The sequence below is a fragment of the Aspergillus tanneri genome, assembly GCF_003426965.1.
Source record: "Aspergillus tanneri strain NIH1004 chromosome Unknown AapTan_7_pilon_pilon_pilon, whole genome shotgun sequence".
Lineage (NCBI taxonomy): Eukaryota > Fungi > Ascomycota > Eurotiomycetes > Eurotiales > Aspergillaceae > Aspergillus > Aspergillus tanneri.
In genome coordinates, this window is record NW_022984634.1 from 1,034,840 (window position 1) to 1,061,813 (window position 26,974).

A 26,974-nucleotide genomic window follows, 5' to 3' on the forward strand; every position below is an offset into this window, starting at 1 on the left:
CTTGTGCCCCTCGCCTTCCCTTGTTCATCTAAGCTTTTTTTGTTTTTTTTGTTTATTACAAAATATTGCATTGCAATGGCGCTGCTAGGTATTATGCACATGTATTATCCGATATATTAATTAACCCAAGTCTTTTTCTCCGTTGATAACTTCAACGCTTTCAACCATAGAGTCGCCCAATCTGGAGATCTCATTCAAGATAGATCTACGGTTGAGCACAACTTCGTGGTCCCTGTTTTCAATGTCACCCAACCCAGTCGGAGATGTCGAGTACGCCATCTTTAGGTTCCAACTCTTGGGTTTCAATGTGTGCGGATTCCAAAGCCCTGCAATAACATCACCTTGATCGCCTCCGTAGAATAAGTGTAGATTTGGGCTGTAACATGACTGTAGGTCACGTACGAAAGATTCAACGGCTCTGAGTTTGCGATCACCATGTGGAGCGCTATCCTCATGTTGAATGTTCTTGTACTTAGTCAACAATGCTGAATGATCACGGATAATCTCTGGTCGTAGGTTGATGATAAAATCATAAGGCGCCAGAGACGTATAGAAAAGGTCTTGTATATTGAGAGAAAGACCCTTCTCCCGTAGAAATTTCACTGCAGCGTTAGCTAATGTTGACATTCTGGCAGCCACGACTTTGGGGGGCATCTCGTGCTGAGTCCAAGTTCCGCCGTCTGGATCAATGTCAGACGCCACGAATAAGGAAACTGCATTCATTGCTGGGTCCACATTTCGCCAGGCAGAAAATCGAGTACGAATTACTTCAATAGCATCATGATCCAGATCGCCACCTAGGTCAACCATCAATGGTTCTTGTTGCCAATCCCACCGCGAGATCAGATGAAGGGTTCTCAGAAAACCGGCCATAACACTCGATGGAGTTTCCCAAGGGAATGGTTGAATAAATGTCTGGACAGCAAGTAGCTCTATAAGTTCTTCATTGAAATGGCCTGTCAAAAGATGGCAATTAAACCAATGTTTGAGGAGGCGAATTGTAGGCGACAGCAAAGCAAAGCGCGTGCACAAGGCACGGATTGCTTGTGTCAAACGAGGAGAGTGAACGAATAGCTTCTTGTACACAGACAAAGCATAAGCAATTTCTTGTTTTTTTGCTTGCGGAAGAGACCCTTTCCCCCTTAACTGCCGTTCAAGCAAAGTCTGCTCCCGGTCATGATGAATTCGTAGGTGAAAGACCACCCCTGATACATGAAAAACTTGTAGAAAAGCATTGTTCAGAATTGTACTTGACTCATTCTCGAGCCCCACCCTACATGACGATGCGATTCCAGATGACTCCAAAGAGTCACCTATTTTGATGAGAAAAGCGACTTTTGTCATTTGAACGGCCACAAGGTCATCGGGCCACCGTGCAGAGCTTTCAAACTGGAGAACGACATCCACCGGTCCTCGTATAGCACCAGAAGCAGCTTGAACTCGAAGGGCTGTGTAGCGAAGATATGGGCTAGCCGATGCTAGGTGTCTAACAGTCAGGGGAATATCATCCAAGCTATGAATAGATTTCTCCAACGAACTGAAAGCATCGGCAACTTGCTGGAATGCAGGGCTAGAATAGTATAATATTTCATCGCCATTGCTGCGAAGCTTCTCATCATAGTCATCACCGACATATCTGAAACCATTTTCGAGACAATTAAAATGGCGTTTCAAAATATACACAAGAATCTGATGCACTATAGATGACGAAGTTGGTTGGTCAGACCAAACCAAACTTTCTCGAATGCTTCCATCTCTGAAGCGTCGCAGCTCGGCCTTTTCACCCCAGAAGGACCGAAACGATGCCGCTTCTTTTTTTTGCTCCGCTAAGGGGCCATAATCAACAACACGGTTTACGTTTTCGGCATTCAATAACAATCCAACGTGAAGGTTTAATTTTGCTGCCTTCTGTGAAATTTTTCTCTCCATAGACCAAGGCTCAACACAATCCCCAAAAAGATATATGAGCTCGGCCCTATCCGTCAGCGCCTTCGTCAGCACTTCATAGACAGCATATTGATTACTTAAAGTCTCAAGAGCATTGCTGCTATCAGTCAACGAAAGGGTGGCAATGCGATCAAACCGAAGTAAAGGTTCGTTCACTTTGGTAATAAAAATTCTCTCAAAATTGTCATCACGGGACGCATTTAGCATCTTAAGGGTATTGCTCGCTTCACGACGAAGAAAAGCATACGACCAAGGGGTCATTCTGAACAGAATATTCAGCCCTTTCACGCCATCGTATAGCACCGGCGCCCCACTAGGGAACGGAATGTCGTCACAGAATAGAACCAATGGCCTCGTCAGATCTCTTCCCGCAAGAAATTGGATGGTTGCCTTGAATAGCTGATAGCTGCTGTATGATTTGAGAAGGACCGGTTTTCCATTGGGTCCTCCGCTCTCAAACAAAATAGACATGAGCGCTGTCCACTCAAACCCTCCAAAACCGCCAGCCTGAAACGGAGAACCAAATCCTCGTTGTCGGAGCCAAGTTCGACCAAGGATGCAGCCATCTCTAAAAGACTCACAGCTCCGGACAGCTGAGTACAGGGACTTATGAAACAATTCCACGGTAGCCTCAGAACGAAGACTTGCATTGTAAAACGGAGTTGATTCTTTATGCTCTGTCATTACCAACGAGCCCTGGCGCAGATTATTCTTCATTGGCAGAGTCCGGGCCAGAGGGAACAATGTATCTTCGATCGCCGTGATAATGCGGATTTGTAGCCTTCTGGTTCTGGTGTCTCTCGCCGTATCTGTGAGCTGCAAAATGATGACAGGTCGAAGGCCATCCCCATCTTGTAATCCAAATTTAATATCAAAATTAAGGCTCTCTGCCTTGATTCCAGCTGCAATGCATGCAATATAATATGCCCTCTTGTGAAAGAACCTATAATTGATATAGTCCTTTTCCTGGAAGAGTGACTTCGGCATTGTCACTGCTAAATCGACAGTGCAAGGGTCGGAAGTTTTTGCGCCCGTCCTTAGCGCAAAACTTCCTACAACGTTGATGTTTGCCGGTTTAACATATGAAACGGAGTATTTTGCCTCTTTATCTGGGCGAGGTTGGGGATAAGGGATAACAATGCCATGGGTACTGCGTAACTCTTTTTCAGCTTCGAGGGGAGATTTCGCAGGTCTCTCGGGGAACTGTTCAATGGTCTCCTTCAATTTGTGCAGAGTATCCTGTAGTCTTGAGACTTGTCTATCATAATTTGGCCTCAAGTCTGCGAGTAGTTCATCAAGTTGTAATTTGAAGAAATTGGATTTGTAGAAGCCACTAGCCAAAGCAATTTCTGCAGAGCGGTCGATTGGGGTGTGCGTGCTCATAGTCGAAATACTTTCCTCAGCTTTCGAGGTCTGAGCAAGTGGTGTAGTGGAAGTTGAACTCAGTTTTCTTCTTTTTGGTGCATGGGACATCCTGGAGGTCGACTAAAACAAGCAAAAGAAAGTGAAGGGGTATAGGCTTGGTAATAACTTGCTTGGTAGTTAGGGCCTGAAACTTGAAATTTCTTTGGACGAGGCCGTGGCTACCCGTTATACCCCACTGCCGAAATTATAGACCCACGTGATATTGTCCAACAGACCGCCAACCTACTCCTTACAGGGACGAAGACTGAGGGAGGTTGAAGCTAAATTACTAGGTAACTAGCTGCACACCACAGATTACCTTTCCTACCTGCATAATAGAGTAGTTACTTAAATATCCTAACCACCAAGAAACAAGCCGAATAGGTGCCTCAATGCTTTACCTTCTCCCACTTGAGTAGGTAGGGACACAGCTAGGCACTAAATAAGCATCTTGTATACTGAAGTCCAGTACAGAGTGACTACACTGTATAGTAAGGTGATTAATTTACACGAGCTAACCAGCCTGCCACATTAAATCCCAATCTCCTAGGTCTCTGGCTATTCAATAGCTACCCTAAGAGACAAGGAATGGAGAGTTATACCTTGAGTTCTCAAGAGACTACCTTTGTTGTCTCTCAAGCCATACCTTAAGAATGTTAAAATAACTCTCTGTAACTACTAGGGATAACATGTTCAGAAACATCTAATTAGTAGTTATAGTCTCTGGCCCATATACTAGCAAATTTCCTAAATCACTATACGACCATTCACAACTACCTAGTTCCATAGCGATCAGCTAGTATTTGAACCTCCATTTCTTAAATCAATATATAGTATGGTGCCTATAGTCAATCAATAAATATATTAATAAATACTGTAAAAATAACAAGATGCAATGTTTATAAAAAATTTTTAAAAATAGCTGCAGCAAATCTTCATAGAAACTTTACCAATATGCATCATCCATTATTATAACTGAGGCAGAACCTTCCTTACATGTACAGTACAAAGTATGTCATTTCTTGGTACATGCATATACACTGATGGTAGTGCTCCTATACAGATTCCTTGTGGAGTAGCTCTGGCGTACGGCTTCTGAACCCCACATAGGTAAGTACTAGTATGCTATTACTGTATTACTGCGTACTACTTCGTACTCCATATCTCCCGCTGCACTATGGTCCACGTGCCTATTACTCATTCTTCGAAATGCTCTTTTCCAAGTCACCCCCGTACATTTAAGAAAAGATTTCAACTACCATCAACAATGCACCAAGAAGTTGGAGGGCCAGTTCCTCCCAACACTGAACATGTGTGTTTGAAACCCCCATTTTTGGCGTCAGATGCGAAGAGAATTTGTCTCTTTGCCACGTTCTTGTTTCGAGCTATTGATTCCCTTTGAGTGTCATGGCGCTCAGCGCCCCTTAAAGTACCCGGATTCTAACTTGAGTTGCTAACTGAATTAAAGGCAGTCAGCGTATCTTTGCCAACATGGAAATCCAACGTCGCCTACGAGGAAGGGGAACCATGGCTTATAGGCAAGATGCAGTGTGGGTATCCTAGGTTTTTTGTGCACCCAATCATTCAGGAGCTTGCCAAGGAGATTGTGCAACTTCATGGGAAACCAGAGTCAGAAACAGCTATGCTGTTTCCATCTCCTAAAACGGCACGAGTCTGCTATTCCTTTATCCTCTCAAAATTACCTACCGAGGCATCGCGGAAAGTACGCATTGTAGACCTTGCCCCCCCCCCTCATACGGAAGCCGAGTCACCCTCTGTTACTTCACTTTTGTCGGGTGTGATATTTCCTAATGAGTATGCACCAATCGCAAAGCAAGTATGGCAACACAGTGGTAATGGCATATCAAGTCGTCGGGGTGAGTTCTGTCTCAATGCTTTAAGGGACGGTTTTCTTCTAGAGAAGAGTCACCCCGCTATGGACACGACATCTCAAAAAATCTATAAAGGTCCGCGGAGGTACCAGGGGAAGGATTCAATGAATCGGGTGGCTCGAAGAAGAGGGGCAAACGCTACGACACCAAGTTCGTCTTTGTCAAACAATGAAACACAAGAAAGGCATGAGTATTCTCAGTTCATTGAAGAGCGCTTTGGTCGAAATCTGAGCACTTCTCTGTCGTGCCAAGCTAAATTGGCCGTTCGCAGGCGGATTGCAGGTGTTTTAACTGCTGATGTTGAGCTGAGTGAAGCTCTCCAAAGGACGACAGAAGAGGGCAGAGTATCAGGGTTGACGGAGCATGATGTTTTCCTCTTCCCAACCGGCATGAGCTCGATTTTCAATACTCATAAATTTCTGTTAGCCACTAGAGGTGCTATGAAAAGCATTTGCTTCGGGTTCCCCTATATTGACACGCTGAAAATTCTGGAAAAATGGGGCCCTGGTTGCTTGTTTTATGGGCATGGTTCATACGAAGATTTGGACGATCTAGAGTCACGCTTGAACAATGGTGAAAAGTTCCTAGCACTTTTCACTGAGTTTCCGGGTAATCCGTTACTTAAATCGCCTGACCTAAAACGGATTCGTGCGCTTGCAGATAAACATAACTTTGCAGTTGTGGTAGATGAGACTGTGGGCAACTTTATCAACATCAACGTGCTACCATCTGCCGACATTGTCGTCAGTAGTTTGACAAAAATATTCAGCGGTGATAGTAATGTTACTGGAGGGAGTGCTGTTCTCAATCCACGTGGGCATTACTATCATTCTTTGAAACATACATTTTCCGAAGAACATGAGGATAATCTTTGGGCAGAAGATGCTGTGTTTTTGGAAAGAAACAGTCGTGATTTTGTATCACGAATTGAGAAAATTAACAGAACTACTGAAGCGATAACAGCAATGTTAAAGAACTCTTCAATTGGTAGGCTGTTATTCATTGCTTTTAGACCCAATTCAAGCTTACCATATACCCAGTTAAAACTATCTATTATCCAAAATATAGCCCCTCAAGGCCATTTTATGATGCCTTTCGCAATTATAATGGTGGTTATGGTGGTCTCTTTTCTGTTACTTTCTATTCAACTGCTGCCGCCGCCGCTTTCTTTGATCACCTTGATGTATTTAAGGGACCTAGTCTTGGTACAAATTTTACTCTGAGGTATGCCTTTTTCGTGTTTGTGTTTTACGTGTGTATTTGTATCTGGGGAGGGTGCAATTATTCAAATAGGAAATACTAACCATAATCTATAATCAGTTCCCCATACACCTTACTGGCTCATTACAGTGAACTTGACTGGGTATGTCCTCCTCTGCATCGGTTTTCTTCCTTCCTAACCAATCTATGTAGGCGGGCTCCTTTGGGGTGGAGTTTGATTTGGTTAGAATAAGTGTTGGCCTGGAGAACGTATCTGACCTCTGTTGTCGGGTCCAAGCCGCTCTAGACGCTGCAGCAGCTGTTACAGCATAGGCAAACTTAATGAACTAGAACAGTCATTATAAGGCTATGGTTTTAGCCTTTTTCGCAAGATAGTGGGGGATATGCGGGAGGGCTGCTGTGTTATTAAGTGTATGCATGAGTGTACTGGTGTTGGCAAGTCAAGTAAAAGTTAACCACTTACCTGAAACCAGAATTACTTCTCGTTCTATAATAATATTAAGAAGTATACAGGAAATTAGTTGGTTGGCTGTGTGAACAGAATGGCCTGCCTACTAGTTATTAGTTAAAGTGAGTCGCCAGTTCTAGGTGCCTTCATTTATACACACCACTCTGTACGGAGTACGGAATACTGTCCTAGGCACTGTGATGCAAGAGAGACGTAATTCAACTAACCGAGCAATTCGGCAATTCAATTTGACTAAAGTATTGGCTTGAAGCCACAAAATGAGGTTATCGGTACGGAATATAGAAGGAAAAAGTGCATGGTTGACTGTGGCCGCAAAGGAGGCCGGACGCCCCTTCCGAATGAGGCAATTATCATACAAAGAAAGTAGTGCCTAAGGCAGACTTCATGCCGAAACCGCAACAATTACATACAGTTAAGCCAACATGGCCCAAAACGGAAGGAATACAGACCGAAGGTGCCACTCACACACATCTGTTTTTAAGGCCTAGTTGTTTGTTCATTCAGTCAATCAAATTGCTTGTTCCTAATTATGTATCAGCTATACATATACCTACCTTCTTCCAGTATATTACATACAGTTCTCCGTACTGTGCCAGTAATTACTGTACAGAGTCCACAGAGTACTGCATCTCTGTATTGCATATAAAATAGTACTTTTTTATGACCTTAATATCTCAACCACAAAGGTTCTAGAGAGTTTTAAATTAATCATATAAATTAATATATTACTATATTTATATACACTAAGTATATATTATCTCTAAATATATATTTCTGTAGATAATATTAATTACATCTGTATTTTTTGTATTTACTGATATTTTAGTGTAAAGTTACTAAGAATATATTTTAAAAATAACATATATACTCTATTATCTATACTTAAACCCCCATCTTCTAACAATTCGTGTATGTCTCTTGGTTGTTGAGATATTAAGATAAAAAGGGCTATTTATAAGCAATAGAGGTGAGCCGTTCAGTGGTCTGTGCCGTTACTCCATACAAAGCATGTAATTACTCCGTATTTCAGTTCTTATCCTTGTCACGGGACTTGATGCTTGAAGAAAAGTCAACGACATGCCAGTCCATCCCCAACTCACACCAATTTCTTTTAAAGCTCTATGGATACAACCACTCCCCTTTTTTTTTTTAAAGGCTATTTTATAATTGCATGAATTTAGGTTTGCTCTCTCTATTGTTTTTCCTTCTTCACTACGGAGAACCCCAAAAAAAACAAAACCAATTTTTTTTTTGCTTCTACTGTTAATAATTCTTTAACCCATTAGGCTACTTTTAACCCCAATCTTCGACTTTTTCAAAGGCAATTATTGGAGGCTACTAGTTACAATGGTTGTTTCTATATTCATGCCCAACAGGCCTATACTATCCTTGTCATTTCTTCTGCCATCCTCTTGCGAGTCTGTTGCTCTTGTGCTACGACGGAATCAATCCTCATACAGGCGTACAAAACAACGTTTACGTGTTAAACCAGATGCCTCATTTGGGGTCTCTTCCAGTCATCTCCATGATAATATCCTTCACAATCCACCATCTAGTGCCCCTTCGGCATACCACACACCGACAAAATTTCTTCCTATGGATGATGCTCGGAGGGCGCTACGAGCTGGTATTGACATGAAGCACAACATTTCCGAAGATCTGCCTCCTGTATTTCAATCATCCACCGAAAAGAAGTACCATTTGAACCCGTCGGATATCGAGGAGATTCGCAGGCTTCGGCTCAGCGATCCAATGATGTGGAGCCGCTGGAAACTGGCCAAACGATTTGATTGTTCCCCCGTGTTCGTTGCCATGGTATGTGAAGCTGGCCCACAAAAGAAAGAAATACAGAGACAAGTCTTAAAAGCAGTGCAATCGAGATGGGGCACAAAACGTCGAATGGCTAGAGAAGACCGCCAACTACGGAAAGAGTCTTGGGGGAGCACTGAATAAGAGGGAGGGCGGACTCCTACACTCCTTATACCTCCAGCTCTACAGTATCCGCTGGTGTTCATTATAATTTTGAGGAAATCCTATGGTGATTGGCATTGTGGTTGAAGCCGCTGTATTAAGTTTGTACATTAGCACCTTGGTTTCAGTCCTATACTGTTATTGTATCTACATAGGATTCCGTTTTTGAAAATGTGGGTTCCTTAAAGCAGTACTACTCCAGGGGTGACACTAAAATTCCTGTCGGCTTTAACCGAATTATATAGCGCTTAGTTGCGGAAAAGGAATAGGTCGTCGGGTATGGTATGCACATCGAAGTTGTCGTTAGGTAAACCCCGCTCCAAACCAACAAATCGAGGGCATTTCCATTCTCTTCCGCAAACGACTAAATGTCCTTACCCCTCCTCCCCTTCCATCGTCCGCAACGGCAATTGGAAAGTATAAGACATATATATCTTTTACTTCTCCCACTAGGCAAAATTGGACATTACACCTACCCATACCACTATATGTCAATATTCTACACGCTTGTCATTTTACGGAAATATCAGTGATCGAAAAATGGCACCGCAGCTTGAGCCTTTTTTCCAGCAGTAAGTTTTAATGGAAACACCCATTCGGGCGGCATCCTACTCAATTGATTCAAATTGATGCGCGTGGATTTCAATTTAACGGAACTCAAGGGTCGATTATTTGTCTGATTCCTTTATTGACCGTATGTCATCAACTCCCCAGGGCTAGGAGCCATACTGACTGAGCTTCAAAGGATTGCGAAATGCTGTTGCTATTCCGTCCATTTCTGCACAAGATGAGAACAGAAAAGATGTTTTCAAGGTAAGACATTTCAAGATTGTTTTAACAGATGTACCCCACGCCTAGTGACTAACTCGTACCACTGCACCTAAAGATGGCAGAATTCCTTGCATCGGAGCTGGCAGCCTTGGGAGCCGAAGTACAACAACGGCCACTAGGTAAACAACCTGGAAAAGAACATCTCGAACTCCCCCCAGTTGTTATTGCTCGCTATGGCAATGACAAAAACAAGCGCACTATATTAGTCTACGGTCATTACGATGTGCAACCTGCCTTGAAGGAAGACGGCTGGAGTACTGAACCTTTCAAATTGACAGTCGATAATCATGGAAGGATGTACGGTCGTGGAAGCACAGACGATAAAGGCCCAGTTTTAGGTTGGCTGAATGTGATTGAAGCCCACAAAAAAGCCGGAGTTGAGCTACCAGTGAATCTTCTTTGCTGCTTTGAAGGTATGGAGGAGTATGGCTCTGAAGGCTTGGAAGAGTTTATTCAGTCTGAAAGCAAAAGCTTTTTCAAGGATGCAGACGCTGTTTGCATTTCTGATAACTACTGGCTTGGCACTGAGAAACCCTGCCTTACTTACGGCTTGCGTGGTTGTAACTATTACTCTATCAGTGTCTCTGGCCCTGCTCAAGATCTGCATAGCGGGGTGTTCGGTGGCTCTGCCCATGAGCCAATGACTGACCTTGTCCATATACTGTCCAAACTCGTCGATTCGCATGGCAACATTTTGGTGCCTGGGATCATGGACCTGGTCGAGCCCTTGACAGAAGAGGAAAATTCTCTGTACCCGAATATCAGCTATACAATGGACAATTTACACGAATCCTTGGGTAGCCAAACAAGCATCCACCCAACCAAAGAACAGACTCTTATGGCACGATGGAGATATCCATCCCTGTCTATTCACGGTGTTGAGGGTGCATACTCGGCCCCCGGTGCGAAAACAGTTATTCCGGCAAAAGTCATCGGCAAGTTCTCAATTCGGACTGTTCCAAATATGGAAAGTGTGGATGTCAATAGGCTCGTCTTTGGTTATATCAAGGCTGAATTTGCCAAATTGAACAGCAAAAATACTTTGGACGTATGGCTCCAGCACGACGGGAAATGGTGGGTATCCAGCCCGAAACATTGGAACTTCACAGCAGCAAGTAAGGCAGTGAAGCAAGTGTTCGGCGTTGAACCAGACATGACCCGTGAGGGTGGCAGGTATGTATCGAAGTAATGGCCCCTCTTTGCTCGTTGAAACAATTCTCCTTCCTAGCTATAATCTATACCACGAGCTTAAAGCTAACTCATACCAGTATTCCCGTTACGTTGAGCTTTGAACAGGCAACAGGTAAGAATGTTCTGCTTTTGCCAATGGGTAGCTCAACCGACGCTGCCCATTCCATCAATGAGAAGCTTGATAAGAGGAATTACATCGAAGGTACCAAGCTGCTAGGTGCCTATTTACATTATGTTGCGGAGGAGCCCACGAAGGCTTGAATGATATTGGTGCGGCAGCCATTGCCCTCCAAAGTTTGCCGGTTTAATTCCACGCTGTCAGACTTACAGGTCCATAAATCATCAAATTATAAGGGTGTACAGAAACATAGGTCTCACATGCTTATGAGGATTTTCGGTAGCTTGAAGCGGATATTTGCTAGGCCTTGGAGTAAACATTTAGTAATACGAAGTGCCTCTTTCCATTGAGTTTGCTCTAGGCAGATTGGGCAGAGGTGTGTATCAATGCGTATGCACCGTACAGTCTCTGGCCTGCATATCACTAAATTTCCGAAACCACTATGCAGCCACTTGCAATAGTTATTTAGCTAGTGGCCCGTATTTGAATTACAATTTCCTATATCTATCATGGTGCCTATTATTTTACAGTCGCTTTCAAAGTATATTGGAAATGGCGTTCCATGTTGTTATTTCGGAAACTTAGTGCTAGAGATTGTACGGAGGTGTGTTTACTTTGCAAGAGTCATGAACGGCGCTAGTAATTTATTGAAGAGAAAGTTGTATTGCATAAACCTATGTATTATATAATATTTCTTGGCATTAAGGCATATCTTTAATATATGCTCATAACACCTCATTTATGGTAATTATTCTAGGATAAATTGTACATATACAGAAATAACTAGCATAATATATATGTATACCTAATTACATGATTAATACTATTCCAGATTATTCAGCATACTACCGTTCTGATACGAATATGTGACCAGTCCACTTTACAGTCATGACTTTTGAGACACACCATAGGTGTGCGGGATGTGCCCCCTCTAAAAGGTTCTTACTGGGTCCAAGCTGTCACGACGCGTCGCGTTGTAACGTGACGTACTGTTAGTAGCATCTTTAGTAGAACAAACATTTGATGTTGAAATATAGTTCCACCAGAATCAAGGGTAATCACTTACCATATAATTTAGCGATATTCAAAAGCATTGTTCTCAAAATAAATACTGTCGTCAATATTTCCTTTATGTGACTATGAATCATAACGCCCTGCATTTGTGCCACTAATCCCGTCTCTTTCCTTCATGCCGTCTTCAAAGCGTCCCCAAGCGTCCCTAAGGACTTCTGACTTTGATGAAGATGATGGAATAGAAGATTATTCTATTCGCCCTCGTTCAGTATGTAACCTTGGAGGGCAGTTCCAGAAAGCAGGCTAATATATGGAAAGCGAAAACGCGCTCGCACGCCAGACTATCTGGCCTCCGATGAAAATAGTGTTGCCAATATCGATGGCAATGAAGGGATGCGTCCTCGTTCGATTACTGAAGCTCTATATGACGAGGAAGATGAGCTAGAGTTGCACGCGACACAGGTAATTCAAGAGAAATATTCTTTTTCCAGTGATGAGCCAAACGTGCCTGCTGAAAATGGAATTCTTGAACGGGTTGAATGTTATAATTTTATGTGCCATGATCGCTTTTACGTGGAGCTGGGCCCGCTGATAAATTTCATCGTCGGGAAAAATGGCAGTGGAAAGAGTGCAGTTCTTACAGCTATCACTCTCTGTTTAGGTGGCAAAGCATCTGCTACCAATCGAGGCCAGAGCTTGAAAAGCTTCATCAAAGAGGGCAAAGAGTACGTGACACGATTAAACTATAACTAATTTCGTTCTAATATTTTTTTTAAAGGAGCGCTGCAATTGTGGTACGAATCAAAAATCAAGGAGATGGTGCTTACATGCCAGATGACTATGGGAAGTCTATAATTATAGAGCGTCATTTCTCAAAGAATGGCACTAGTGGCTTCAAAATGAAAGCAGAAAATGGGCGTATAGTATCTACAAAAAAGGCAGAGTTGGATTCTATTATTGATTTCTTTACGTTGCAATTTGACAATCCTATGAACGTGCTCTCACAGGATATGGCTCGTCAATTTCTCAGCACATCAAGTCCTGCTGAAAAGTACAGGTTTTTTGTGAAGGGTGTCCAACTAGAGCAACTTGATCAGGATTATCGATTGATTGAAGAATCTGCCGATCAAATAGAAGAAAAGCTAAAGAACAGAGAGCAAGACATTGAGGTCTTAAGGCACCGCAGAGATGCAGCTAAGCAAAGACTTGAGATATCTGATCAGCATGAATCTCTGAGAAATCGGCTCAGGAATACTCGGAGCCAAATGGCCTGGGCTCAAGTCGAAGAGCAAGAAAAGGTTAGAGCCTTAGTATGGACCTCTCTGAGTAACTTTCTAACATGGAACAGTTGTTGTATTCCGTTGACGCTGAACTCACCAGGATACACGACAGAGTTACAGCTGCTGATGCTGAGCTGCACATGTTTGATACGGCTATTCAGGAGGCGGATGCCGAGATTGAGACTGCCAAGGAGTACGTCAAGCAAGCCAGGGGCAGACTCGAACATGCACAAAATGAGAAGGGGGATCTAAAATCAGCTTGGGATGAACAGATGAGTGAAAGACATGACTTACAAGTACTCCTAATCTGTCCATACTACCTACTATTCCGCTCTCTAATTGTGTCTGTAGGCAGAGCAACGCAAGATAAGGGAATATCTAAAGGCAGCAGAAACAAGAATTTGTGAAACACAACAAAAGATTGCTGAGGAAAATCAGCGGCTGACTGAACTTGGTGGAGGGAGCTATACTCGGAAACAGGAACAATTAAATCAAGTTAAGGCTGAGGCTGTCGAAGCTCGTACACAGTATGAGGAGCACCAACGCGAACGTGATCGCCTCTATCGAGAGTTGGAAGAGGCCAATGAAGGAGTAGACTTGGCAGCAGCGCCAATTAGCAAAACTAAAAGCGATGTTGAACAGGCAGAATCTCTTTTACGAAATCTCAACAAGGAAGGGAGCATTCGGAATTTAGGGTTCCATGAAAAGATGCCTGCACTTATTAGGGCGATTCAACAGGAACAGTCGTTCGGTAGACAACCAGTCGGGCCTATTGGACACCATGTGACTCTGCTGAAGCCCGAATGGTCATCTATACTAGAAAATTCTCTCGGCGCTACCTTAAACAGCTTTATCGTTACCTCAAAAAGAGACATGAACATTCTTTCGGCCATCATGCAAGAGGCCAATTGCGTATGCCCAATTTTCATAGGGAGTGATGGTCATCTCGATACATCGGAACACGAACCAGATTCTCAATTTGACACTGCATTACGGATTCTACAGTTGACAATGAATTAGTCCGTCGGCAGTTAATTATTAACCATGGTATAGAGCAGATGTTACTGATCGAGAGACTCGAGGAGGCCTCTTCTGTGCTTTTTGATGGACAACGACCGAGAAATGTGAAACGATGTTATTGTATTGACCAAGCTGATAGACGAAGAGGCATTCACCTCTCCTATAGCCGGGCAGGTGAACCAAGCCAAGCGCCAGTTCCAGCCTATAACGGAAACCCTCGAATGAAGACGGACCTAGCATCACAGACTAGGGTTCAACGTGGTGTTGTGGCAGATCTAAGACACGACTTAAGCAACCAGGAACAACAACTCCGCCTTGCTCGGTCACGCCTAGAGGGTTGCAAGCAAGCTCGTGTAAGACACGAAAGGAAAACAAATGACCTGCGCATTGCTATGCAAAAGAAAGAGGACCTCATGGAAGAGCTCTTGGAAGCACTCGACAAAGAAGTTGTGGAAGACGGACATCTCGACGCTCTGCGGACTGCTCTACAGGAGGCTGAAGAAGAGAAGCAGCTTAATTCAGGGTCATTGAAAGACAGCACCGATGCCATGAACGCTATGATGAAAGCACTAAAAGGGACAAAGCAACAGCTTGCTGCCAAAGATGCTGAGATCAACACTCTGATGGAACAGCTCCAGGTTGTGCAAAGCGAGGAGCTTATGGGAACCGAAAAGCGTCGTAAGATAATCAGTGACAAGAATGCTGCTGTTAACGAAATCGACGAAATGAAACGCGACTTGGAAAGAACTACTCATGAAAAAAGTGAGATAGCATCCCGTATTCTCGACTACAGCGAGAAAGCTAGTTTGGTATCACCGCGGGTGGAGATTGCTGAAGGCGAGACAGCTGCTAGTCTTGACAAGAAACTTGACAGACTGCATAGGGACATACAGCGCTACAATCAACAGTAAGTCCAATTTAATATGGTGTTGATCATACCAACTAATGGCATACTAGGTTGGGGGCTTCTCGGGATGAGATTGCTGCTGAAGCTAAGAGAGCTGCTGCCGCCCACAAGCAGGCTTTAAGGCAGGTAAAGGAGTTCAAACTTCTCGCAGATGTATGTTTAGAGTTGAATACAGAATGTTTGGGAAACGCTATTCCTTCTCTACTTTTTATAAGCACCTTACTGATGTCTGGGAAATAGGTACTCAAAGCAACTCTTGAGTACCGTCAAAAGCGTTGGAAGCTTTTCAGGTCACATATTTCATCCCGTGCCAAAGCACAATTTACGTATCTTCTAAGTGAGAGGAGTTTTCGCGGCCGGTTATTGACCGATCATGAAGGCAAACTTCTTGATCTACAGGTGTGCATTATTGATTCCACCACACTTTGCCATTGGTATCTAACTATGCATCCTAGGTTGAGCCTGACATAACAAAAGACAGCACTGGACGGGGTGCAAAAACCCTTTCAGGTGGTGAGAAATCCTTCTCACAAGTTTGTCTTCTACTGGCACTCTGGGAAGCCATGGGTTCACCAATACGCTGTCTAGATGAATTGTAAGTTAATATGCATAGAGTATTAATAACTACTCTAACATTAATTATTACAGTGATGTGTATATGGACCACATTAATAGAAAGATGGCGATTGATATGCTTGTATGTCGAGTACCTCAATCAAACCATAAAAAATCTGTTAAGTTGAAAGTTTGCTGAACAATACATAAATAGATGCTTGCTGCTAGGCGGTCAATTGGTCGACAATTTATTCTTATCACACCTGGATCAAGAGCTGAGATCACCTTAGCACCTGATGTCCGAGTAAAAGAGTGAGTATATGTGCAATGGATTATCGGTGGCTATTGTTCCTAATGATGTCCTTTAGGCTAGCCGAACCTGAGCGAGGACAGACTAGCTTGTCGTTTCGATCCTTGTAATCAAACACAATATCCTTATACTGTTATCTCTGCCCATCTCATCTATCTTCTCTGAGAAATGGTAGAATGAAGAAGAAACTTATCTTAAGAGAGCGACACCAACCTGCTAGTCTAATGCCATGTGCATATAGAATCTCCAACCAATTGTCACTAGGTGACTAATCCATGATTTATTGCAGGAGGGGTCCCCAAATGGTATCAGTGCTTCTACTATACTAGGCCAAGCATATCATTCGATGTGTTTTCAAGGGCAAAGAAAAATCTCCGGACGAATATCTTTACTCGTCTGACCTTACTGTTTTTGGGCGCCCTGCGTGTTTGTCTTGTCAGATGTGTTTAGTTACATAGTTACATATTAACATCATTGCTAAAGTGTGGCGAGTGTACAGAATTATCCAGATATCTAGGTGATACGTTAATTTGTTGCAACTACCGTAATATATAATATATATATACCTTTTATTGTTCATGGCGGCCAAGAGAGTGCCGTCCACTTTTTACAGTCCCACCAGTACTACTAACCGATATCCCCTCTTCCGTCTTTCGCACACACTCGCCGACTGATATTTCAGAATACTTGTACATTTGCAGCAACGCAGAGCAAATTCAAACCCTCATGTCATTTAAATTTGAAGTTAAACTGACACTATTGAGCTAACCACACATCCCTGAGTTTATAAATCAAGACTTCTGGTCACCGCTTTCTTGACAATCAACTTTGCAATTTAGCAACCATCTCACCCAGCACCCTCTTCCAGAAGCTCACACCCCTCAGAATTGCCGAAAATTGCCAAACCCCCATCGCATTTATATCTGGCGAAATTTGAAAGCAGTTAGATAAATTTCTGTCTTAGTTGTCCTGAAACTGTTCTCTTGTTCTTCGGCCGATCTGTCGCAGAGACCCAATCTGTGGGCACGTGCAGCACAGTCGAGTCCACCACGTCCTATTTCCGGTCGCCTCTTTACATCTACTTTTTCCATCTGGCTACGGATTCTGCCCAACCACGTCCCTTATTCGCCCTAGTCTCGACACATACATACTACTCACATCAGTGGGTGTACACTTTGAGATCCTGCAAAGTCAAAAAAAAATATAAAAAAATCCCAGCCTAAATCCCTTTTGAACAGCCGATCACCATGGCGGACGCTCTTGCATCACAATTGAACAACACAAGCTTAGGGTATGTTGACCATGATTTCCTAAGTGGAGTGCATACGTACAGGATAGTCTTAATCTTGTTGCATTAGGGAACCAAACTCGGATGGGAAATGGAGAGATCAGCTAAAGCCCCCTGTGAAAGATGGAAGGCCGCAGACAGAGGTATGTGGCTTCGTCGTACGTCAGTACTCTGCCTTAAGAAACCTAATTGGAGGCCAGGATGTTACCGCAACCAAAGGCCTCGAGTTTGAGGATTTCTATATTAAGCGCGAACTTATGATGGGTATTTTTGAGGCTGGATTCGAGAAACCTTCTCCAATTCAGGAGGAAACAATTCCTGTCGCCCTCACTGGTCGAGATATTCTGGCGCGAGCGAAGAATGGCACAGGGAAAACAGCAGCTTTTGTCATCCCTACTCTGGAACGCATAAATCCCAAAAGCACAAAAACGCAGGCCCTCATCCTTGTCCCAACAAGAGAGCTTGCGCTTCAAACATCCCACGTTTGCAAAACATTAGGAAAACACCTTGGAATCAACGTCATGGTAACCACAGGAGGAACCGGATTGATGGATGACATCATCAGATTGAATGAGGCTGTTCATATTCTTGTCGGAACTCCAGGAAGAGTATTGGACCTAGCTAGCAAAGGCGTTGCTGATTTGTCCGAATGTCCCACCTTTGTCATGGATGAAGCAGACAAGTTGCTGTCACCTGAATTCACACCTGTCATTGAGCAGCTCCTTTCATTTCATCCCAAGGACCGTCAGGTCATGCTCTTCAGCGCAACATTTCCTTTAATTGTGAAATCATTCAAGGTACGTCCTGTAGTTATTCCTTTTAATTCCCACTAGCTGACTTATTTATCATAGGACAAACACATGCGCAATCCCTATGAAATCAATCTTATGGATGAACTCACTCTCCGGGGAATCACTCAATATTATGCCTTTGTGGAAGAAAAACAAAAGGTCCATTGTTTAAACACTCTTTTCTCCAAGTTACAGATAAACCAGTCGATTATCTTCTGTAACTCTACAAACCGTGTTGAGCTTCTTGCAAAAAAGATCACAGAATTGGGCTATTCTTGCTTCTACTCACATGCCAGAATGCTCCAACAACATCGCAACCGAGTTTTCCACGACTTTCGAAACGGTGTCTGCCGTAATCTTGTCTGCTCTGATTTGCTGACTCGTGGTATTGATATACAAGCTGTCAACGTTGTCATAAACTTTGACTTCCCCAAGAATGCTGAAACCTATCTACACCGAATTGGTCGATCTGGTCGTTTCGGGCATTTGGGTCTTGCAATAAATCTGATCAATTGGGATGACCGTTTTAATTTGTATAAAATTGAGCAGGAACTGGGAACAGAAATACAACCTATCCCCCAGAATATCGACAAGAAGCTTTACGTATACGATTCACCAGACACCATTCCGCGCCCAATCGCCAACGTTTCTCAGACACAGCTAGCTCCAACCACGGCCCAGAATCAGAGCTCAGGGGATCGTCGCCACAACCATCACTCAAACGGAGGCCATTTCCAATTTAGCCGAGGCCGGGGCTCATACCGTGGTGGTCGGGGACAGGGTCAACGCCGCAACATGCAGAATGAGGCAAATAAGCTTAACTCTCCCCAGAACTAGAAACAACGTGATGAATTACAGACAACACAAGTATCTTGAAAAAACAGTCCAACCAGCCCAGGCCCGTTGGTTCCTAACCCTGATCAATTTACTTCAACTTGACGAGAAAAGACCTTGCTCATTTCTTTCTTCAGATACCTTTTTTGTGCTTAGCAATATGAGCATGCCTATTTACCCTGTTCACTCTTGTCCTCAAACAAACCATGCCATCTTGCCTCAAAATAGATATAGTAACCGCGGTGGTACCTGTATCATATCTTACTCTTTCCATTATCCCCAAGCACTTGGGCCCGCCTCAGTAATATCCTATTCCCTTTCTTTCCTTCTTTCTCTCTTACTTTCTCCCTTCCCTCTTTTCTACAACATCAAACCAGGGGCTGACTGACTTGTGATTGGCTCACATTACCATCTTCTTGCTGGGGCTGCCTTGCTCCTTATAGTTTTGTACATACAAACATTCCCCGCTGCGTTCCTGGGCTTTCAACACGAAGAACGGCGTTTTCTGTGTGACTTGTGTCTGGCGTTTGTGGATGGTTTTGGGCAAAATTCATTGATCAACTATTACATCCGTCCAGGCTTCAGCACCATTATTTATGTGCTGGTGGGTGCCTACTATGTACATTGCGTTGGGCGGCTGTTAAATTCCTCCGATGGCAAAGGTTCGGAGAGCTTACCACGCAGCCTTTTTTTATCTCCTTTTTTTGTTTTTTGTTTTCATTGCTCCAGCTGCTACATTTACTCCGGCGTTATTTGGATTTTCCCCTCCGCTCCTCACTTTTCCTTCGGCCTCTTACGTGCCCCAGGACCCAGTTTTTTCCGTTTAAATGCCTCGATGTGCATGCAGGTGGCTCCAGTCACTATGTGCTATATGCATATCACCCTACTGTGGCCAATGTGGAGGCTTACGATCCTCGAGCCAAGGCGATTCTACACGCCTGGTCAAATTATTTTCATACATTGATGGAATTGAAAATTCGGAACATGCCAATACGGGAGTGAAGGGCTCAATGTCTTTTGCAAGGAAACGTACCCTTTCTGACAACTCTTACAAGAACATGGGGGATAGCGAATGGAATTCTGCGCTTGGGAGCGCACCGCATCAGCAATCAAATTTTTTTTTTTTTTTTTTTAATTAAAATATGGAGCAAAGAGAGGAAAGTAGGGGGAAGAAAAAAAAAAAAAAGGAGGAAGCTTGTTAGATGCTACCACTTCTTTGGACTATCTTTCAACGTCCATATTACTTATAGCCTGACAAATATTTAGGTAGCATTAAATGACAAACGTACCCTCCAATTTTAAGTTCCTTAATTCAAGCGCAAAGCTTGGTGTACTATTGCCCTGTACAATTTAGTTTGTAAAAGATATACAAAAACCTGCACGTGGTGTGCTCCTTGATCTCCGTATTCGCCGAGGATCAAATATAAGCCTAGAAACACGAAGACAGCCAGCAGCTCTAATACCTATATTAATGTCAATTGGCTGCGGTGCCTGTTTCCGTTCGGGCAATGGCCACTGTTGAAAAAGACCGAGGGTGCAAGGTACGATATACTGTATAATAATCTCTGGAAGTAGCTATTTAAACCCATCACAGCCCAGCATTCTGCGGTCTATAATCGCCGGCTCTAGTGCAGGTGCTATTGAAATTGGTAAAACAAAACCCCTTGTCTTATTATCATACATCTGCTAACTAACTTTATAGCAATAACCTACCCAGCCGAGTGCAAGTTTTCCATCCAGATGCCCCAGCCTCTTGTGCTAATATATCTACGCTCTAGTTGCGAAGACTCGGTCGCAACTCAATCGCAGGCTACCTGATTCAAAGAAGCTACCGTGGCCGCCTTTCGGAAAGCAGTGGTACGCTGGGTGTACCACATTAATTATAGGAAACTCCCTTAAGGCAGGCATTCGTGAGTTCCATCTACACCTACCGTATTCAACTTCTCTTACGCGACATCTTGTCCACAGGGTTTGTTGCTTTTGACACATTCAAATCTCTCCTGCAAGATAATCATGGTGCAATTTCGGGCCCGAGGACGGTCATCGCTGGGTTTGGAGCTGGTGTTACCGAATCTCTTTTCGCAGTTACACCATTTGAGAGTATCAAAACACAATTGTCGGTTGCTTCGATTAGAACACTAGGCTGCGCCGTGCGTGTCCCTATATGTTAGGAAAGCTGACGTGCATCTTATCGCAGGATTGACGACCGAAAGTCTGCAAGCCCTCGCATGCGCGGGTTCTTCCATGGTAGTAAAGTCATATTTCAAGAACGAGGCATTCGAGGTTTTTTCCAGGGCTTTGTCCCTACGACCGCAAGACAAGCAGCCAACTCGGCAACGAGATTTTCCAGCTACACCATGCTAAAACAACTGGCTCATGCCTACGTTGCGCCTGGCGAGAAACTAGGAACCATGAGTACCTTCGCCATTGGTGGTATCGCTGGTCTTATAACCGTGTACGTAAAATATCACGCTCATGGTCTTATACAGATGCGACAACAGGCTAATATGTATATTGTACTGTGCAGTTACGTTACTCAGCCCCTGGATACTATTAAAACTAGGTAATACAATATTGAGGAAATTTCTTCTTTCTATGCACTAATAGACATTAGGATGCAATCACTTGAAGCCAGTAAAAACTATAAGAACAGCTTCATTTGTGCGGCAAGGATTTTTAAGGATGAAGGGATATTCACATTTTGGTCGGGGGCTGTCCCACGGCTGGTGAGACTCATTATGAGCGGAGGAATTGTATTTACCGTGTATGTCCAAAATCAGCTCCACAACTTATGTGCATTCAGCAGCTAACAGTTTCCCCCCAGATATGAAAAAACAATGGATGCTTTGGACTCATTGGACCCACAGAGGAGATACATATGATGTCATAGAATGGAGCAGTTGCACAGCTTACAGACTATTGACATCCATTCACAAGAAAACCTTTGTATCCCAATGTCTCAAGACAGAGAATAGCAGCAGCTCATGTATCTACATATTTATTAGAAGGGTAGCAAATAGAGAAGATAACAGGCCAGGCACTCTATTGCTTAGAGCTATCCGTTGCTAATTCTTCAGCGGCCATGACTGATACCTCTCTATCAATAAGCCAGGCTCGTACACTATCCATTATGGTGTCAAGACCTTCACCACCATCTACAACATCATCCAAATTGTGCACAGTGACACCACTCCTGTGATCCGTACATCGATTCTGTCCATAATTATATGTCCGAACTTTGTCACCGCGGCCCATGCGAGCTACGCCACCCAATGCTCCTCTTCTAAGCTCCATTTTTTCACGCTCTCGGGCCTCTTGTCTCTGTTCGGCCAGTCGCGCCCGCAAGATTTGCCATGCTTTCTTGCGGTTTGCATGTTGGGACCGCGAGTCCTGCATTGAAACAACGATTCCCGTCGGCACATGTGTCAAACGAATAGCGGACTCTGTTTTGTTGACATGCTGTCCACCGGCACCACCAGCTCGCATCTTTTCCGAACGGACTTCTTGGGGATCAACATAGTAGTCATTGTTTGGATCATCGACATTAAGTGACACGTCCATGCCACCTCCAGTTTCTGGAAAATTGGGGAGGACCATCACGCTTACAGCACTGGTATGGGTCCGCCCCTTGGCCTCAGTGGCCGGCACCCTCTGAACTCTATGGACACCTGATTCGCTTCTCAGAAGATCATAAGCTCCGTCCGCATCAACTTCTATTACTGCTTCACTCAGCCGATCTTCTGCTGGGCCGTCTACCGCCTCCAACTTAATCACACTAGATCGAAGACCACGTCGAGAACAGAATGCTGTATACATCTTCAAGATTTCAAAAGCGAAGAGACCTGCTTCATCTCCGCCCGCACCAGGGCGGATTTCAAGTAAACAGGGGAGAGTTGCGAATGGATGCCGGGGAACGAGGGCCAGTTTCAAGCTCTCTGATATATTTGATAAAGCACTCTTACTACTTGCCAGGTCTTCAATGGCAAGAGATCGTAGCTCCGTGTCCGTGTCGGGGTCATCAAGTAGGCTATTCAATTCTGATATGGACTGAGGTAATTGTCAGTGAGTCACCCCCGGCATTATTGCTTTTCTAGCCGTCTATGGATTACAGGCAGACCTCATTGGCTTTGTCCCATTCCTTTATGATCCGGGCAATCGGTGCTAGCTCCCCGACTCTTCTTGCAATCTTTGTATCGAAAGCATCTGCTAGGTGTGCGGAGTATGTAGAATGTTCGGTTGCCAAAGAGCGGGCTCGTGCTAATAAAGCAGGAGAGAGGCCGGTACCTTGACAGAACATTACACTATATTAGGACTCTCTCCATTATTTTAAAAGTTGGTGGGACCATACTTGTTTTCAGAGTTCGCCGTTGCGTCGGCGGCCACCGAGTTAGGATGACTCGAGATCGCGATAGGCATTGGGAGCATATCCACCTAGCCTTCAGCATATTTCCCCATAAGTACCAGGAAATCACCGGACTTTGAGGGGCGTCAAGGTATTTTAGGTTCGCTGGAGACAGAGTGTGAAGAGAACGCTAGGGCTGACCAAATAACTGGATCTGCTTTATAACGTCACGTGGAGTATCGTTACAGTACATAGCTGTAAGGAGGTGTAAAGGACAGATGGAGACTCATCTATGAACTACGCCAGACTCTCTACTAGGCTACAAGAGTTATGCTGTTGTTATAAGCCCTGACCATGTGATATTATTATTTCATACCTCTTCTTTACAAAAGGCTATATTGCAGTGACCCTTTTCTTTTCCTCAGATATATTCCACATACAATTCTCCTTAAACTTAACATTATCGGACACAGAATGCTCATCTCCTTGGGATCTATTCTGGCCTTCTCCTCTGCTGTTTATGGCTTACGGCCTTCAGAGATATCACCGGATACTCCACTATCATCCTTAATAGCTTCCGCAAAAACACATCTTGCAGGCGGTGCACCTCGTGAAGCTTTGCATTATTTTGACGCTGCTGTTTTGAGAGATCCCACAAACTACATAACGATATTCCAACGGGGGGCAGCATACTTATCTCTTGGGAGAAGTTCTCAGGCATTGGGCGATTTTGACCGGGTTCTACAACTAAAACCAGATTTCGAAAGCGCCTTACTACAACGAGCCCGTCTCCGGGCTAACTCTGCTGACTGGCTCGGCGCATTGAATGATCTTGACTTGGCTGGGAAGAAGCCCTCATCGGAGTACAACGAGCTTCAGGATGCACGAGACGCAGCACTACGAGCACATGATGCCGAGAAACGTGGCGACTGGGAAACATGCACAAGTCAAGCAAATGCAGCCATTGTCAAGGCGAGCGGGTCCCTGAGCCTGCGACAAACCCGAGCACACTGTCGTTTTGAGAGGGGCGATATCGAAGAAGGGATTAGCGATCTTGCTTTTGTCTTACAAATCTCCCCTGGCTTGGTGGAGCCACATCTTCAAATGTCGTCGATGATGTTCTACTCTCTCGGAGATAGTGAACGTGGCATGTCTCAAATTCGCAGGTGCCTACACTCTGATCCTGATTCAAAACAATGCAACCACCTCTACCGAAGGGAAAAGAGACTGCTAAAAAAATTGCAGAAGTTGCAGGATGCAGTGAATCTTCGGAAATTTAACAATGCCATCAATTTACTTGTGGGAATAGGTGAGGAAAATGGTCTTCTCAGCGATGTGAAGGAAGACGTGGCACTGGGGAAGGAAGCCGGACACATTCACCGCACTGCCCCTAACAATCTCTACACATCATTGGTAGAGCGAACTTGCGAGGCTTACCGCGAGGTCTGTGGCTCCTCTTCTTACTTATACCTAGTTAATTCCCGCTAACATCTTTGACATTCAGGCGCACATGATAAAACGAGCCACCCCTTACTGCTCAGAGACGTTTGAGCTAAATCCATATTCGCTCCCAGCGCTACTATTTAGAGGCCAAGTAGCTATCGATGAGGAGCGCTTCGAGGATGCCATAGGTGTACTGAATAGCGCCAAGGAGCACCATCCTGGTTCGAAAGACGTCCAGTCATTGTTGCAAAAGGCGCATGTTCTACTAAAACGTTCTAAACAGAAGGACTACTACAAGGTTTTAGGTATCAGCCGAGATGCGGATGAACGCATGGTCAAACGGGCTTATCGTCAGTTGACAAAAATGCACCATCCCGACAAGGCTGTTTCCCAAGGCGTCACAAAGGAGGAGGCTGAAAAGAAGATGGCTGCTATCAATGAGGCATACGAAGTACTGTCCGACCCAGAGCTCAAGGCGCGCTACGATAGTGGTGATGACCCGAATGACCCAGAGTCTCAAAGAGGGACCCCATTCCAAGGGAATCCATTCGGTTCAGGTGGCCAACACTTCTTTTTTCAGAAGGGCGGCTCTCAATTCAAATTTTCTGGTCAGGGCTTTAATTTTCCTGGTGGTTTTCCTTTTCGCTAGAGTCCAGAATAATGCTATGCTTCAATTAAAATACCAATTTGCCTATTTTGTGACCCTTTCCCCAGGCGCTTTACTTTCACTTCTCATCTCATTGCCGTAGCTCTTCGAGGGAGCAGATAGATAATAGTTCTGTCAACTGCCATTAAGTTGCTGTGCCTTTTTCATCCTGCAATAGATCCACAATGCATGGTACCCTAGCAGCGACAATCAGCCCATCTCGCCTCCTTTTTTTTTTTTTTTTTGGAGGGTTTGGGTGGGGGGTTGTTTCCACCCGGAATATGGCTAAAGGTGTTATCACTATCGTGGCCGATCAGTCAATGGCACATAGCTAACGGGGAACACCTTCTCTCTGTGGACCGATCCATCTTCTTTTTTGTCTACTACCCAGATGTATTGTCTCCCACCAAATCCAATGTTTTTTATTATGCCCCCGTCATTCTCCGCATCCACGGGTATAAACATCCGTCCTGGGGCACGAAGCTGCTCGACCAGTACAGGATGGAGGGTTTCCGCCGCTGCGCCAACGTGAATTGCATCATATGGAGCATTTTCCTTCCATCCCAGACGACCATCAGCAGTAACAAACTTCACCACCCCGGTGTCAAGGAAATTTCGACCTTGTTCAGACTTGCGCATATTGTTGTAGGCCAAATCGACCAACTCCGGTATGTGGTCAACACCAATTACACATCCTTTAGGCGCCTCAGGATACGAGGGATCCAGAGCAAGATTGGCCATGACGTGTGTCAGATATCCGGACCCAGATCCAATGTCCAGGACGCGTGACCCTGGTTTGATAAAGTCAATAAGATACTCACATGCGTGGCCATGCATGTGCGGTGCAGATATTGTGGCCCCGTGGCCTATGGGTTGTGGTGAGTCCGAATAGGGTCTTGAGGGCGCATAGTGAGCCCGGTCAACCTTGTGCGCGATGTCAGAAGATGAGTACCAGTATGCCGCTTCTCCAGAGGCAGTGGCTCTGCTGCAGAGTTGCCTGGCTACTGCAGATTTGCATGCTATGGACTGTTCACGAAATGCAACATGAGCTCAAGATCCTTGCTTACCCGAATCATCGCATCCTTGACTCTTTCATTCTTTATCAGCCCCGTTTTGGAGAGATTCTCGATCAATTCCATGTTTGTTGAGCCAGAGCAGTACCATGCCATTTTCATGTACTTTTTTGTAGCCTCTTTCAGTGCTAGTATTGTGTCTGCGGAACTTTGGGGCATATAGGTAATATTTTGTGCAGGTAGGTGGGGTAGCTCGACAAGAGATGATTTGTTTTGGATAAAAACGTATGGTATCTGTTCATTTGGATGTTACAAGTGATTATGGTACCTGGAAACTTGGATCTTCCCGGGTTTCCCGTTGTCTTTCAGACAAATGCCCAGAATATCCAGACTTTATAAGAATGTCTTCTGGGTTTTCCTATGGCGTCATCTTAACATATTTGTGTCACGTGGTCTGTGCTCCATCTAGCCGCACTGTGCAATCAGA

General features: G+C 44.3%; 10 protein-coding genes across 10 annotated transcripts; 7 read left to right on the forward strand and 3 right to left on the reverse strand.

Moving 5' to 3' along the window:
* Window positions 1-120: 120 nt before the first annotated feature.
* ATNIH1004_006937 (rRNA-processing protein UTP22) lies at window positions 121-3,420 on the reverse strand (the record flags this gene model as incomplete). Its single annotated transcript, XM_033571564.1, has 1 exon — window positions 121-3,420. The coding sequence occupies one exon, from the start codon at window positions 3,418-3,420 to the stop codon at window positions 121-123; it is 3,300 nt and encodes a 1,099-aa protein (XP_033424879.1).
* Window positions 3,421-4,618: 1,198 nt separating this feature from the next.
* Window positions 4,619-6,776, forward strand: ATNIH1004_006938 (cystathionine gamma-synthase; the record flags this gene model as incomplete). Its single annotated transcript, XM_033571565.1, has 5 exons — window positions 4,619-4,663; window positions 4,820-6,230; window positions 6,284-6,467; window positions 6,564-6,606; window positions 6,657-6,776. The coding sequence occupies 5 exons, from the start codon at window positions 4,619-4,621 to the stop codon at window positions 6,774-6,776; spliced, it is 1,803 nt and encodes a 600-aa protein (XP_033424880.1).
* Window positions 6,777-8,529: 1,753 nt separating this feature from the next.
* Window positions 8,530-8,953, forward strand: ATNIH1004_006939 (mitochondrial 54S ribosomal protein mL58; the record flags this gene model as incomplete). Its single annotated transcript, XM_033571566.1, has 2 exons — window positions 8,530-8,748; window positions 8,804-8,953. 2 exons carry the CDS (start codon window positions 8,530-8,532, stop codon window positions 8,951-8,953), a joined length of 369 nt encoding a protein of 122 aa, XP_033424881.1.
* Window positions 8,954-9,444: 491 nt separating this feature from the next.
* ATNIH1004_006940 (M20 family dipeptidase) lies at window positions 9,445-11,187 on the forward strand (the record flags this gene model as incomplete). The annotated part of the gene is made up of 5 exons (XM_033571567.1): window positions 9,445-9,476; window positions 9,567-9,598; window positions 9,650-9,717; window positions 9,791-10,908; window positions 11,004-11,187. 5 exons carry the CDS (start codon window positions 9,445-9,447, stop codon window positions 11,185-11,187), a joined length of 1,434 nt encoding a protein of 477 aa, XP_033424882.1.
* Window positions 11,188-12,233: 1,046 nt separating this feature from the next.
* Window positions 12,234-16,240, forward strand: SMC6 (DNA repair protein SMC6; the record flags this gene model as incomplete). The annotated part of the gene is made up of 13 exons (XM_033571568.1): window positions 12,234-12,326; window positions 12,377-12,783; window positions 12,837-13,356; window positions 13,407-13,634; window positions 13,690-14,250; window positions 14,491-14,532; window positions 14,586-15,265; window positions 15,316-15,418; window positions 15,506-15,664; window positions 15,721-15,860; window positions 15,914-15,962; window positions 16,035-16,132; window positions 16,189-16,240. The coding sequence occupies 13 exons, from the start codon at window positions 12,234-12,236 to the stop codon at window positions 16,238-16,240; spliced, it is 3,132 nt and encodes a 1,043-aa protein (XP_033424883.1).
* Window positions 16,241-17,377: 1,137 nt separating this feature from the next.
* dhh1 (DExD/H-box ATP-dependent RNA helicase DHH1) lies at window positions 17,378-19,046 on the forward strand (the record flags this gene model as incomplete). The annotated part of the gene is made up of 4 exons (XM_033571569.1): window positions 17,378-17,421; window positions 17,489-17,561; window positions 17,619-18,215; window positions 18,270-19,046. The coding sequence occupies 4 exons, from the start codon at window positions 17,378-17,380 to the stop codon at window positions 19,044-19,046; spliced, it is 1,491 nt and encodes a 496-aa protein (XP_033424884.1).
* Window positions 19,047-20,551: 1,505 nt separating this feature from the next.
* ATNIH1004_006943 (putative mitochondrial tricarboxylate transporter (Ctp)) lies at window positions 20,552-21,925 on the forward strand (the record flags this gene model as incomplete). The annotated part of the gene is made up of 8 exons (XM_033571570.1): window positions 20,552-20,584; window positions 20,638-20,692; window positions 20,822-20,953; window positions 21,012-21,159; window positions 21,241-21,498; window positions 21,571-21,606; window positions 21,658-21,807; window positions 21,868-21,925. The coding sequence occupies 8 exons, from the start codon at window positions 20,552-20,554 to the stop codon at window positions 21,923-21,925; spliced, it is 870 nt and encodes a 289-aa protein (XP_033424885.1).
* A 160-nt stretch (window positions 21,926-22,085) lies between these two features.
* On the reverse strand, window positions 22,086-23,459 carry ATNIH1004_006944 (putative mitochondrial translation release factor (RF-1); the record flags this gene model as incomplete). Its single annotated transcript, XM_033571571.1, has 3 exons — window positions 22,086-23,090; window positions 23,161-23,344; window positions 23,392-23,459. 3 exons carry the CDS (start codon window positions 23,457-23,459, stop codon window positions 22,086-22,088), a joined length of 1,257 nt encoding a protein of 418 aa, XP_033424886.1.
* Window positions 23,460-23,859: 400 nt separating this feature from the next.
* Window positions 23,860-25,477, forward strand: ATNIH1004_006945 (DnaJ and TPR domain protein; the record flags this gene model as incomplete). The annotated part of the gene is made up of 2 exons (XM_033571572.1): window positions 23,860-24,828; window positions 24,890-25,477. 2 exons carry the CDS (start codon window positions 23,860-23,862, stop codon window positions 25,475-25,477), a joined length of 1,557 nt encoding a protein of 518 aa, XP_033424887.1.
* Window positions 25,478-25,774: 297 nt separating this feature from the next.
* ATNIH1004_006946 (protein-L-isoaspartate O-methyltransferase) lies at window positions 25,775-26,643 on the reverse strand (the record flags this gene model as incomplete). The annotated part of the gene is made up of 2 exons (XM_033571573.1): window positions 25,775-26,500; window positions 26,542-26,643. 2 exons carry the CDS (start codon window positions 26,641-26,643, stop codon window positions 25,775-25,777), a joined length of 828 nt encoding a protein of 275 aa, XP_033424888.1.
* Between the last annotated feature and the right edge of the window lie 331 nt (window positions 26,644-26,974).